The following is a 13,747-nucleotide window of genomic DNA, read 5'->3' as shown; positions in this document are numbered from 1 at the left end:
TGTGAGCCGCAAAAGGTTGTGTGTGTTGCTGAGATACAGGTACTTAAAACTGAGAGAGAGAGAGATACACTCTCCTTCCAGGAATTTTGTGGTTGATTTCAACAGGAGGAGGATTGGTTCCCATCTTCAGAGATCTGAGTAAAAAGTGACTGAGAATTTATGAATTTGATATTAGTGTGCTCTGAAAGGCAGAGATTTATTGAATGAACTGCAAATTCTGAGTGGGATTTCTTTGATTAAATATAGACACCAAGACATTTCACCTTACCAAACTGAAATCATTTAATGGCCACTGAAAAAAAATAGGCACTTTCAATGTGGTCCTAATACAGGTCAGATGAATTCTGTGGTCCAAGTACCTGTGTGTTTTCATCAACCACAGAGACAATATAAAATAACTAGCTAAAGGGTAGAGATCTACAATGAAGATACTGAAGGTTAGGTGAGGTAAACCTCCCCCAATACCTCAGAGTTCTTAAATTCTGTAAATTATTGGCCTTCAGCTCCAGACCAGTGTTACTGTGTTAGGCACAGCGATGTTTTAGGAGGACATAGTCATTGTGTCACGGGTATCCTGTTCGTCTTTGTCATCTGAATCTTCAAAGGCCCTCTGGAATGCCAGCTTGAGGGTGAACTTGATCCTCCGATCCCTGTAGCTCCCCACAAGGAAGTAAATGACAGGGTTGAGACTGCTGTTCACACAGGACAGCACAAAGCCGATCTCTGGGGAGTAGAGGAATTTGTAGCCCAAGAAGTCAAAGAGGATGAGGATGCTCAGAGGCACAGCAAAAATGAGGAAGAAGAGGATGGTGAGCATGATGATGGTGAAGAGCCTGCCCGTTCGGAAGTGCTGGGAGCTGCACTTGACTTTGAGGAAGAGGGTGAGGCTGAAGAGCAGCATGAGGGGTGTGCAGAAGAGGAAGTCCAGGGATCCGATGGCGATGAGCAGGAGCTGGCAGGTCCTGGCAGAGCGGCGAACGGTGCACAGAATGTACCCGAGTGTGTTCAGCAGCAGGGAGAGAGCCCAGAGCAGGCCGGAGATGATGGCGGACAAGTGCTTTGGGCGGTGGCTTCGGCACCAGATGGGACAAAGGACAGACAGGCACCTCTCAATGCTGATGGTGGTCAGGAGATACAAGCCGGTCCCATACATGAAAAGATCCAGGAAGAGGAATATCCCAAACTGCACCCCAACATTGAACTGCATCAGGTACTGAACCGTCTCAATGGCGATGCAGAGGAGATAGCCAAAGTCGGCGGCAGCCAGGTTCAGGATGTAGACAGTGAAGTGGTTTCTCCGGATGCGGAAGCCAAGGTACCATAGGACCACGCCGTTTCCCACCATGCCGCAGGCAGCGCTGATGAGGCAGAAGCTCTCCATGAACTTGAGGACCGTGTATGATGGCTGTCCCACACTCACACTCTGATTAGTCCCATGAGCCTGGCTGGCTGCAGTTGGAAGGAAGATTGATGGAGCTGAAGTACTCATTATGAGTGATTTCAGACAGACCTGTAAGCAGGGAGGAGAGAGATGGTAACTACAGTGTGACTTTCCCTCATGGTGACCTGGTGATGTATTTGGAATTCCAGTACTTCGTAGCCAAAGCTTGATTTAGAGAGGTATTGCCATGCCTGATCCTGGAGCACAGACCTTTGAGGCCTTGTATCTAATGCGAAACTCTATACGACATGTAGGAAAAGTTAGATCGCAGTTTATTTCTCCCTTTAAAAAATCATTTATTGAGGGTCCTTTTTGCAGTCAGTATTGGTAAACAAATACCTTAAAAAAGCAATTATAGCATAGATCAGGGGTCCTCAAACTTTTTAAATAGGGGGCCGGCGCGCAGATGAAGTGGCAGGCAGTCATCTGCGGCTGCTTGGTTTCCCCCTGCCAAGCCCCAGCGGGGGTGGGGCAGGGGGCTTCTGTAAATACCGGGGGCCGGATTGAGGACCCTGGGGGCCGTATCCGGCCCGTGGGCCGTAGTTTGAGGACGCCTGGCTTAGATTAATGTCTGAAAAGTACCCCTTTTCTGAATACAAAGAGAACCCAGTATTAACAACTCTGCAATAACTGTCTTTGCTTCATATAGCTAGGATTAGGTGAAAGGAATCTTGCCAAAAGTGTGTGAAAGTGCTGGGCAATCAGCATAGAAGTTATTCAGCATGAAAGCTGATCGAGTTTTGTCCTATGCATATGCCCAGAAAACACGGTAGAGAGTACTCAAAATAGCTGGTAGTTTTTTATGTTGATGTAGTTTAGTGTGGTTGGCTTGTTCTATTGAGCCCTATGTACAGACAATAAACAACTGAGCTTGACACAGTCAGCCCTTCAGTAACTTCGTTCTCAGAGAGAGAAACTGGAAGAACCATATCTGGGACAAAATGTCTGATCCTCACAGGACACTGGAATTATGACTCAAATAATTATTTCACCCCATTCCCTGAGGCATTTCACTCTGCTTCTTCTGCCTGTGATACTGAGATCTGGATGAGAAATCTTAAGGGGGGGGGGGGGGAGTAAAAAAATAGATTTCACGCCTTTATTTTTGTCTGACAAGGTCAAACAGCATGACTCTTTTCCCCTCTCCCCACCAGTTATTAATTGTGGCATGGGAAGGTAGAGAAGTGTCATGAAAGACAGCAGGAGATAGTTAAAAGAGAGGAACAAGTGAAAATGGGGAGAGCTGGGGAGATATGAATGATTGAACGATCTAACCAGCATGAATAGTCTGTTCTCTCTTTGTAAAATGCTGCAGCATACACAAAGGCAGACTTCTATAAACATGCAAAATATGACAGATTGAATCATTACTGTTTCATCTCAGCACCCTGGGCACACTGTGTTCAGTGCTGCTTGGATAGAGGCAAGATAAATGCACGATGCAGGTGATTTCCCTGGCCAGCTGATGGCCTGGAGCGATGGAGACAATCTGGCCACATTACGCCAGCAGTGCTTGGTTGGGAATTCAGCTGCGACTGTTACACCTATCTTTTGCCATTAAAAATGCAAACATCTCCTCTAACATTGCCTTTAGAGCTGCTGGTTGAATTACGGGAGGGTTATGAGCACCTCCAATGGTAATGTATTTTACTCTAAAATACGTGTCTTAGGTAGGTGTGCAGTCACCTGCCTGCCTTTGCTGACGGCAGATACATTGCAGAGTGCCAGCTTCAGCAAGAGGATTAGTGTGTGGACAGCTTAAGTTAGCTGAGGTGAATTCCACCCTTAACTTCACCAGGGCATGCAGGATGTGAAACCCTTATGGCTGACTGAAACCAGGGAACTTCTGACACTGCACCATACTCTTTTTTAGGAAGCTGGATGATTTCATGCTCAGCTGTTATGGGACCTCGAAAGCTTCTAACATTAAGACCCTAGTGGTCCTCTAAAGAAAGAATTTTAGTACATACTAAAAGGGACTGTGGAAAACAAATACCATCATCTTCTTCAGAATGTACAGAATCTCTGTTGTAGCACAGTTTCACAACAGGAGCATTCTTAAGTTCAAACTCACCTTCTCCTTCCGTAGCTGGAGAGAGCAGTATACTGCCTGACCAACACCTCTAGCAAGGCTACCTCTTCCCTGAACATCTGTTGCAAGCAAATTGAAAAGATACAGCCTTATGACTTTGCCCACTTCCTCACTACTTGCTTTTGGCGTGGCAGCAAATTATCAGACATTGATTCACAGTAAAAAGTAGCTGGAGCAGCTTCTAATTCTATGAACCAAGCATGCTGTGAGGAGGAGGGAAGACGCAGTGGTTAAATGGTTTCCCAGCCTTTAGAAGACCCGGTGCGACACTATCTCTGCTACAAGTTACCTGTGTAACCTGAAGCAAATTTCCAATTGATTTGAAGAGGGCATGAACATTTAGGTGTCACTTAAGCTCTGTCTAAGTCTACTTCGGCCTTCTGACTCGGTGCCCATTTTAGGAAAGGGGCTACTCTATCTCCCTGCTGCAGTCGTCTCCAGAAGGCAACTGACTCTCCAGAAGTACATCTCTCTCCACTGGGCATTTACACAATGACAGATTAGCTTTCTAACTTCAGCTTGTCAAGCCTATTTCCTAATGTTAAATGACATGGCCCTGTGTCACTGATCATATATGCATAAAGGCTGTCAGGTACAGATATGGCTGTAATGGATGCCCTGTGGATAAATGACAAAACATCAATAATTTTGCCTTCCACTGTAATGGAAGTGAAGAAATCCTTCTCTGACTTCTGTAGACCATGGAAAAGAATACTGAAAAAGTCACTCACAGTTCCCATACATTTTACTGTTGCTATAGGTTGCTTTCTTGTTATCTCCAAGACACATTCAAGACAGGAGTCTACTTCCTTAATGAAACTAATTATTGAAAGCAGCATCAAACAGCAGCAGACTGAGTCTAGGTGGTCTTTTTCTCTCTTGAGATTAAACATCCTTCCTGTGGTCTGCCTGCTGAGTAGCATGTAGTTCTTGTGGCAGATGTCAGTCTGAACAGCCTTGACACCACAAAGACATATTAGGCTATGGACAGAAAGTCATGCTGTTTTATTTTCTTGGCTAATTTTAAGCGATCCTCTAAGATCAAAACTGCTAATGCTATGTCTCTGAATAATGACATATTACAGAGGTGCATTTAGAGCAATTCAATAGCCTTGTTCATGGAAAAGGGTGTCCATAATGAAGCTCTTCTTGTCTTGAAAATGATCGAGACAATTTCTTACCTACAGTGAATTTCTAACCAGCAGAAGAAAATGTTTGATCTCTTTTCCTGCATTTTCTTTTCTCCTCCCTTCCCTTCACCATGTCTCCAAGATCATGACAGAAAGCATTAGACAGAGTGCAATAGCAAAGTTACCACTCAAGAATTTCTCACCTTTTTGTGGGTTCCTTGGTATTTCAGTGATTGATTTGCAGCAGCCGCCTGGTATGGATCCGCCGGGTAAAAATGTCACCTGTATTCTGTGACATATGGTCCAGATAAAACTCTTGTGTCATACTGTAGTGCTGGGCTAGTTAGACACTGTTTTAAAAGCCACGGTCATTTCAACGTGACATCTGACAGCCAGCCAATCACTCTTTTGGGGAAATATCTAGTTTATTGTGTGTGGTCACTTAGATTTGAACCACTTCCCCCTTCCCTCTTTGTACGGAACCTGTCACTGTCACGGCTATGGAAATGTGTTTTTTTACTACTTCTCCCTTCTTCAGCCAGTCTCACAGTGGAAAGCAAACAAGAACAGTTTGTACAAAATTACTCCTTGCCTCTTGCACTGATGCTTTGTTTCCTGCTTGTGTCCCTGAGATGCTCTAGTTTCACAGTCCTTGAAGGGGATGTCTTACCGCTACTCTGGGACACATAGATTGAGAAATTGTCTGTCCTCTTCTATAACGCCTGCTGGCGATTTCACAACCTCCCTCAGCATAAATTTTCATCCCCCAAGGACCTATTGTCCCTGCCAAACACACGCATCACCACAGAGTGTCCTCTTCTGACCCACAGCTGCTCCGGACACAAGTTGCCATGCTATTGCTCCACACAATCTTTCCTGGAGAAGGATCCACCCAAACTCCATAGCCTTACCACAGCTCAGCAGCTCCAACTGCACAAACTGCTTGCGCTGCTTTCATTACACAATGCCCACTTCTGATGTCAGCAGCTCTTTCAATGCAACTTCACACCCCACAGTATTACCTGCCACTTCATACTGTCTTTCAGCACAGTCCTTCACCACGCCTCAGGCACTTCCGATTTCACAAAATCCCTCAAGACAGCCTCCAGCCTCATGCTTCTATTTCCAGTTTCACAACTTTCCCCCAAACAGTGCCTCAGCCCCATCCTGCCCACTATTAAATTTGCACCTCTTCACCACCTCATGTCTTTATCAAGACAGCCCCTTGCCAGCATTCACTACCCACCCACAACACTTCATTCATCTTCTCACCACGCACAGTCCCTCCATGAGCATGAGCTGCCACCACCATGGTGTCCAGATCCAAAGTACGTGGACTGAAAATGGAGGAAACAGCTTTCTCCTTTTCTGGCAGTGAGCACATCCTCATAGGGTACTATTTTGCAACAGGAGATACCAGCAACTCTTGATTTAGGCTTGTGCATTAGGTTACTTCTGCTAGTCCATTTGGCTAGGGAAACAAAAGAAGATGAGTATGATGCTAGCCAAATAACTGCCATGTGTATCAGTGGGTACAGAAACTGGAAGGTGTGGCCCAAATTAGCTTAGCAGACCAGATATCCAATGGTTCATCTTTAGCTTCTTCTGTCAGTTGTTGTTCCTCTTCCTTTCCCAAAGATTGTCAGACTGTTTTTACTTTCTTACCCAATGCTCTGTTTCCTATAATGACTGCTGTTAACCCTTATTAACCTAGCCAGGGCTCAAGGCTACCCTGTAAGATGGTATTTAAGTTAGAGGACTAGTTTTAACCCAGAGCAGTATTTAACCTCCCCATTAATTTGGGGATTTCCATTCTCACTGCATGGAATTGCTGGCATTCTGTGTTGGGAGATGGTTACATTACCTTGGTGGTTATTGGGCCATTCTAAATTTCAAGAAATGGGTACAAAACAAAATAATGGGCAGTGAATGAAACTATTTGTTGACACCCATAAGTCAGAGGCTAAAAATACAGAGTAGACTTCAGAGCAGTGGCATATCCATTTGCTTTACTGCATTTAATTTCATAGATTCACCTCTGGCTGCAGACGTTTTAAGGAAGATGAGGCTCTTCTTGACAGCAAAATTGCATACAATCGTAGAACGGTTTGGGTTGGGAGGGACTTTAAGGATCACCTAGTCCACCCCCCTGCCAGGGGCAGGGACACCCCCCACCAGCCCAGGCTGCTCCCAGCCCTGTCCAGCCTGGCCCTGAGCACTGCCAGGGATGGGGCACCCACAGCTGCCCTGGGCAGCCTGGGCCAGTGTCTCACCACACTCATAAAAATATTTCTTCCATATGTTCAATCTGAATCTACTCTCTTTCAGTTTAAAACCATTGCCCCTTGTCCTGTCACTACAGGCCCTGTTGAAAAGCCTTTCTCTGTCCTTCTTATGAGCCCCCTTCCTATGTTGAAAGGCCACAAGAATGTTTTGAGGAGCCTTCTCTTCTTTGGGCTGAATTCTCTCAGCTCTTCTTCATAAAAGAACTGTTTTAGCCCTTGGATTATTTTCATGGCCTTCCTCCAGACCCACTCTAACAGGTCTATGTCTGTCTTCCAAAGACGTAAAATAGCTGACTTCCTCCCTCATTTTCCTGATTGGTGAAAGAAAGGGGTTTTTTTAACTTTGTAATTTGCTGACTTTTGCTGAAACATGCAAGTTCTTGCAAGACGCTTTATTTACTGGGTTGCCAGTGACGAAATTTCATGCAAAATACTGCTTGAAGCGTCATCAAGAGGTAACCTAGGCCATCTTCCACCTCTGTGAAAACTTAAGCATAACCAGGACCAAGAGAAGTGTGCCTAACCTGCCCTTAAAAAGACTGCTGTGACAGGGAACCCTTTGCCAGCCCCAGAAAATGGTGCCTTTCGCCTTACTGCTAGAAATCTCTCTGATTTTTTAATGTAGATTTGAGTTTCATATGTTTTCTTCTTGGACCACAAAAAATTTTAAAAGAACTGGTTTATTCCTCACAATGCTATAAAGCCAAAGCAGTGGATCTAATGGGCCTCTGCACTTGGGAAAACCATAAGGTGTGGCTTAAGGAAGGACTCTGGAAAGGGTTAACTGGACTAGGTCACATCACATGCTTGTTCAGTTTATTATTCAGCTAACCCATGGGCTGTTCTTTCTACCGTAGAAATCCTAAAACGCCTTCATAAGATCATTATCACTGACTGATATTACTTTAATGTATGTTTGCTTAAACTTTTCAGTCAGGACAGAGTTAATTTCTCCTCTACCCCTTCCTTTCATGCCTTGCCCTCATTAAGGCTCCTTCCTCCAGCCCCAAGAGCCCTTGAGGTGGGAGATTTCCTTGGAGAGGGTTAAAGAGTGCTACTTAAACCATTTTCTTCTCAGCCTTCTTTCAGCTGCTGGGCTGTGAATACATCAGTCAGTGCAGGAGGGCCCAGCCAGGCTACCCCCACCGCCCATCAAGGCAGTTCTCGAAACTGAGACGCACTTGCAGTACAGGAAAGCAAGAAATTAAATTAGGTGGGATTATACAATAAAGGCGACCTCCTAAGCAGGCGTTGGAAGCTTTCCAGAAGCTATTCTATGTTCTTTAAAGACTCTGTGCTCTAGCACATTCTTACTGGGGAAGGCAGGTGTTGAGGAGATAAAATCATACAGTCCTTGCACAAAAAATTAGATCTCCAAACGCAGAGGAGGTAAGTTTTCCAGGTTCTCTGGGTCCTTTCTTTTCTTTCCTTTTCTTTTTTTTTTTTTTTTTTTTTTGTTTGTTTCCTTTCTTCTTTGCTTTTCCTCATTTCCTTTCCTCTTGAACAAATGTGAGCACACAAAAAGAAATTCTCAATAAAGTTATCAATTGTCCATGGCTGTCTTTGGCTGAAACCATGTACAGAGCGAATTCTGTAGTCCTAGATTAGGTTGTTTTGTTATTTTGTTTCCCATTAACCACCTGAGATTTTACGGACAAACCCTTGCAATAAGGAGATGTTTCTCATTCTTTTTGAAATGTTAGCAGTCCACATTGTATTTATTTATTTATTTTATTTTGCAATTGATTGCATTATGTCATATACCTCTAGTCTGTCCCTGAAAAGATACTTTTAGAGGTAAGACACAACTTGTGGGAGTCCTGTACTGAATTAGTCATTCTAGTGATCTTCTTAGAGTCAACGGAAATAAATCAGCACCTCCAGCATGCAATGCATCACACCTTTAGGGAGACACCTTAGGCTGGTTGTGAATTGCCCTGCAAAGGCAAGAAAAAAGAGTGCATATGACTGGCTCAGATATAGATATAGGTGCCTGTGTGACATAAGTCAATGAGATGGAATGAGGCAGATGTAATCCACTGTAAAATGTCATTTGGTGGTCATGTCAGGGGCCTCACCAAGAGGGACACAGCTGCCTGTTGTGAACAGGTCATATCTTTTCAATCTTTTCAAAAATATACACCTTGTGTTAGCTTAGGAGCTTCCCATCTGCCATCATCCAGGAATGTAGTTTTCCTTGATCATTTATCTCTTGATCACTCCCTTCTGAACCACTGGTTGCCAGTTCTCCTAGATGGAGCCCAGCTGATTCTCTTCCACTGGCTACTGCACAGCCCTGCCTACTGTAGGACACTATGGCAGTGCTAAGTGAAAAGAGGAGGGATGAGGATCACAGCTTGGTGATACTACGTAGAAATTGAGATCACATTGTTCTTACTGATCTTTTTTTTCTTGGAGATGTATCAGAAAAGGAATTACCCATGTAAATTTTACCCCTGCTCCCTGAATACCTGTTACCTACTGCTAGTACAGCTGTAAGCACAGGAAAAGTCCCTAAGTTTCTCAACTTCTCTAGGCTTTACTTTTTGGTTTTGAGAGCAATTTTGGGTTTTCTCCATTGCCATGTTTCCTGTGGATGTTTGACTAGTTTTTGCCTACACAAGAATTTCTGACCTTGCTGTAATTTTAAATAGGTGCTAGATAATTTGAATGAAATTAATCACTCCACTGATCTGCTCAGATCACCTGCACAAACAGGAAGAGCTGCTTGCCTTTTCACTGAGCAGGATTTGCCATGGCGGTTTTAACAACGTTGACTGGGAAAGTTTTGACACTAGGATGAGTACGATACAGCTGATAGTTTGTTTCAAACCTATTTTTGGTTAAAACCTGTAACGAGTTTAATCTAGTGGTTTCCTGGCTTCTTTGAGCCAAGCAATTCTGATATCTGGTTGCACAGTGGCAAGTTGGTAATGTTAAGGACTAATTCTTTTTAAAAGACGCAATTTATTTACTAGTGACATGTACTACTCAAGGAGCTATAGCTGGAACACGTCAAACCAAAGAAGCCCCACATTCACACTGGAATGTGACCATGTCTGAAAAAAGAAAATGTAGAGATGTAGAAGCACCTAGAGATAAGGAGTTTAGCTATAGTATGCACACACACACACAGAAAAAAAAAAGGGGGGGGGGGGGCGGGGAATGACATAAAAGGGGAATGGCATTATGGAAAACTCTGAGCTACTTTTAGGGGAGAAAAAGGATTATTCTCTGAAGTTAACTTTATCCTGGTGATACTAATTTACTTAGGCCCCTCTCAATCAATAGAAAAAGAACAGGTTCTGTAAAGGACCCCAGTTTAGCAGTTCTGCCTATAAAAAGACTTTCACCACCAGCTAGGCTGGCTTCATTAAACAGAAATTAACCCTTGAGAATATCCCCCAGAGTGTATCACAAATCAGTACAGAGTAAAATTCATACCATGCTGACAGGAGGTCTGAAAAGACCCTTTCATTCTTCCTTCCTCTCAATGGAACATTGCTGAGATTTAGAGCAAACTAAGTGCTAGAGTAAGTTATATGTGAAATTGTGTGTTGGTTTTACCATGATAGACAATTTTCCTAGAACTCATTGTTCAGCCCATGAAGCTGCAAATTTATGTTTCAAAATGTATATACACAGGAGATTTTATTTTTGCTCTGTGGGTGGTTTCATTTCCTCTCTGAACAACAATTCAAAGATCATTTTTAGTTATAAATCAGCATTCCAAGGAATACTTCCAGGTTTTCTTGAAGGCACTGTTTTTACAAAGACTGTTATCATGGACTTGGTCTACACTGAGGGCAAACATACTTTTAAATATCTGTATGCTCCATGGTGCTGGAGGTGAACACTCTGGCCTTGTCCTTAGCATGCCAGCCACAGACCCAGTCCTTCAAAATCCTGGAGGACCAGGGTGGAGGCACATATCACAGAGTGCATCTGCCTCAGTGCAGTGATAGACATGGCTGAAGTCTCATGCAGGGAAATTAAATACATAAGGGGGAAGAAAGAAATAAAAAAAAAAAAAAAAGACAAACCCTCCCACTTCATAAACTTAATCCTAATCCTATGTATTTGTTAGTGTGTATGCACTTCTGTTAAATAGTTCATTTTCAATAATGAAGAAACCTGATGAATCACTTGTCTTTATTTTTCCATGTGCCTAGGCTGTCCATTGCATATCGCCAGCCAACAGATTAACATGGAGAATGCAAGCAGTGTGAAGGAATTTGTTCTTCTGGGCCTCTCAGAGAATGAAGGGGTGCAGAAAATATTTTTTGTGATGTTTCTGTTCTTTTATATTATTATTGTGGCAGGAAATCTACTCACTGTTATCACTGTAATTAGCTGTCAGCATCTGAACTCCCCCATGTATTTCTTCCTCTGCTACCTGTCCTTTGCAGATATCTGTTACTCTTCTGTCACAGCTCCCAAAATGATTGCTGACTTCCTTGTTGAAAGGAAAACCATCTCCTTTGTGGGTTGCATAGCACAGCTGTTTGGGGTACATTTCTTTGGCTGCACAGAGATCTTCATCCTCATAGTGATGGCCTACGATCGCTACATTGCCATCTGCAGACCTCTCCACTACACCAGCCTGATGACCAGGCGTGTGTGTGGCTGGATGGTGATCGGCTCGTGGGTAGGAGGCTTCGTGCACTCCGCAGTGCAGACTCTTCTAATCGTTCAGCTCCCCTTCTGTGGCCCTAACCAAATCGACCACTACTTCTGTGACGTCCACCTCCTGCTGCAACTGGCCTGTACTGACACCTACGCTGTGGGCATTGTTGTTGTTGCCAACAGCGGAGTGATGACTCTGAGCTGTTTCTTCCTCCTGGTTGTGTCCTATGTTGTCATCCTGGTTTCCTTAAAAAGTCAAACATCTGAAAGGCGGCTGAAAGCCCTCTCCACCTGTGGGTCCCACATCATTGTGGTGATTCTGTTCTTTGGACCATGCACATTCATCCACATACGTTCATCCAACAATCTGCCAAAGGACAAGACCGTGGCAGTGTTTTACACTGTCATCACACCCATGCTGAACCCACTCATCTACACGCTAAGAAACAAGGAGGTGAAGAGTGCCTTGAGAAAACTGTGGAGTAGAAAAGTGGGAAGTGAAAATGGAAAGGTGTAGAGCTGTGGTAACATTTCCAAAGGATGGGAGAAAATCAAGCATCTTTCGCTGTAATTCCTTCTGTGAAAATTCCCCAAGAAGTGCCTCTCAGAGAAAAGCTTTCTGTTAGCTGCTGTTGTAATCAGGAAAACATTGAAGTTTCATCTTTTGATTTGAAAGACATTGTGAACCCTGTGACAAGCAGATGTTCAGTGTGTATTCTCTTGTCAGCTAGTGCAAGCCCAGGCATGGGGCTCCTGAGCACTAACTCCAACACCAGTGTCTAAATAAATACTATCCAAAATAGTGTAAATGTTGTCCAGGTAGAGCATCCCATTACTCAGGTATAAATGTTCAGATGAACTCCAACTGCTCAGTAATACATTTGGCTGGGAAAGAGAGGACTATGGTCACCTGCTGCTGGAAACAGAGATCCCTTTCCGCTTGTAGTAAATGCCTTTTTACGAGAACCACATTGCGGTAGTTGAATCCATAGGTTAGCAATTAATAACCTGATATTAGGTGTTGTTTGGGCCATTTGCTGATGGGGAGCTTCTCCCCTTCTCCTGCTGGTGCAGCAAATTCTTTCTGCCATGTTTGAAGTCAGGTTGGACGGGGCTTTGAGCAACCTGATCTAGTGAAAGATGTCCCTGCCTGAGGCTGGGGATTTTGGATTAGATGATCTTCAAAGGTGCCTTCCAACCCAAACTGTTCTACCATTCTATAATTCTACCTACGTCACCTGTCACTGATGCTATCCTTCCAACTGTCCCCTCTATCCTTCAGCTCTGATGCAGGTTTTTTATTTTAATCTTTAGACTAACACAGAATCACAGATCTAATAAAGGCACCTTGCTGACTGTAAGAAGTGAAGGAGTCACCAAAGGCAGCATTTGGATGCACAGTTTCATGTGTCAATGGAAAAAAAAAGAATTGTTTAGGAATTACTCCAGTATGCAAGCCACCTCCTAGCCCAACATTTACACAGCCACACAAGGGAAGAAGTGTGTTTTCCATGGGAAAGGAAGGAAAGGAGAAGGGAAGAGAAGAAACATCAGGATGAAAGACCAGCCCAATGCAGTGGCACAGGGTGGTAAGCTCTAGCAGCTCGGGGTGCCCACCTGGGAAGCCACAATGAAACAAGAGATCCCAGCCCCTACCTTGCCAGCAGAAAACCACGCCATCAGCTGAGAAAGGAAGGAAAAGACCTGCTTGGTGCCACCCCAAAGTAAACAAAGCACTTTTATTTCTTCACTTGCATTCCCTATAAACATCTGCCCCTGAGTTACACCTTAATGTGACTTAAGTAGGATTCAAGGCTACAAGGTGCTCCCAGCCCAGGCTAGGGCTTATAACTTTATATATTTACACACACACAAAAAAAATTATATACAGACATATATATTTATATGAAAAATAGATTAATTTTTTTAATGCTTTGGGGGTGAACACCTAGGTTTTTTTCTCTAGGTCTCAATTCTGGGTGCTGCTGGGCAACTATTTGACCATAGCTTATAGAAGGTGTCACTGAAAACAACATTAGGCTCCTCTACGCTTTGGTACGAATTCTTATAAGAAATTAATGCTTGGGTTGAAGAGTTGCTTCTGCGTTTTGCATTGTCTATAGCACAGTTGTCATATTCTTTTGTGCTGTCACTGTGCAATGGCAAGAACAAG

General features: G+C 43.7%; 2 protein-coding genes across 2 annotated transcripts; one reads left to right on the top strand and one right to left on the bottom strand.

The window, feature by feature from the left end:
* Positions 1-257: 257 nt before the first annotated feature.
* Positions 258-5,166, bottom strand: LOC101911299 (proto-oncogene Mas-like). The gene is made up of 2 exons (XM_005243433.4): positions 4,867-5,166; positions 258-1,510 (listed from the first exon to the last, which is right to left on the bottom strand). The coding sequence occupies exon 2, from the start codon at positions 1,487-1,489 to the stop codon at positions 542-544; it is 948 nt and encodes a 315-aa protein (XP_005243490.2). The 5' UTR covers positions 1,490-1,510; positions 4,867-5,166; the 3' UTR covers positions 258-541.
* A 5,974-nt stretch (positions 5,167-11,140) lies between these two features.
* Positions 11,141-13,601, top strand: LOC101913396 (olfactory receptor 4S2-like). The gene is made up of 2 exons (XM_005243444.3): positions 11,141-12,064; positions 13,527-13,601. The coding sequence occupies exons 1-2, from the start codon at positions 11,156-11,158 to the stop codon at positions 13,599-13,601; spliced, it is 984 nt and encodes a 327-aa protein (XP_005243501.2). The 5' UTR covers positions 11,141-11,155.
* Positions 13,602-13,747: the final 146 nt, after the last annotated feature.

This window comes from Falco peregrinus, chromosome 9 (assembly GCF_023634155.1).
Source record: "Falco peregrinus isolate bFalPer1 chromosome 9, bFalPer1.pri, whole genome shotgun sequence".
In the NCBI taxonomy this organism is placed as follows: domain Eukaryota; kingdom Metazoa; phylum Chordata; class Aves; order Falconiformes; family Falconidae; genus Falco; species Falco peregrinus.
Note: the sequence above shows the minus strand (reverse complement) of the source record. Positions and strands in the feature narration are given on the sequence as shown.

Excerpts from the sequence above, each read along its gene's own strand:
- LOC101913396 (XM_005243444.3), top strand. The coding sequence starts at position 11,156 with ATGGAGAATGCAAGCAGTGTGAAGGAATTTGTTCTTCTGGGCCTCTCA. Across the intron at positions 12,065-13,526 it reads GAAAACTGTGGAGTAGAAAA|GTTTTTTTCTCTAGGTCTCA; the intron begins GTGGGAAGTGAA and ends GTGAACACCTAG.
- LOC101911299 (XM_005243433.4), bottom strand. The coding sequence starts at position 1,489 with ATGAGTACTTCAGCTCCATCAATCTTCCTTCCAACTGCAGCCAGCCAG.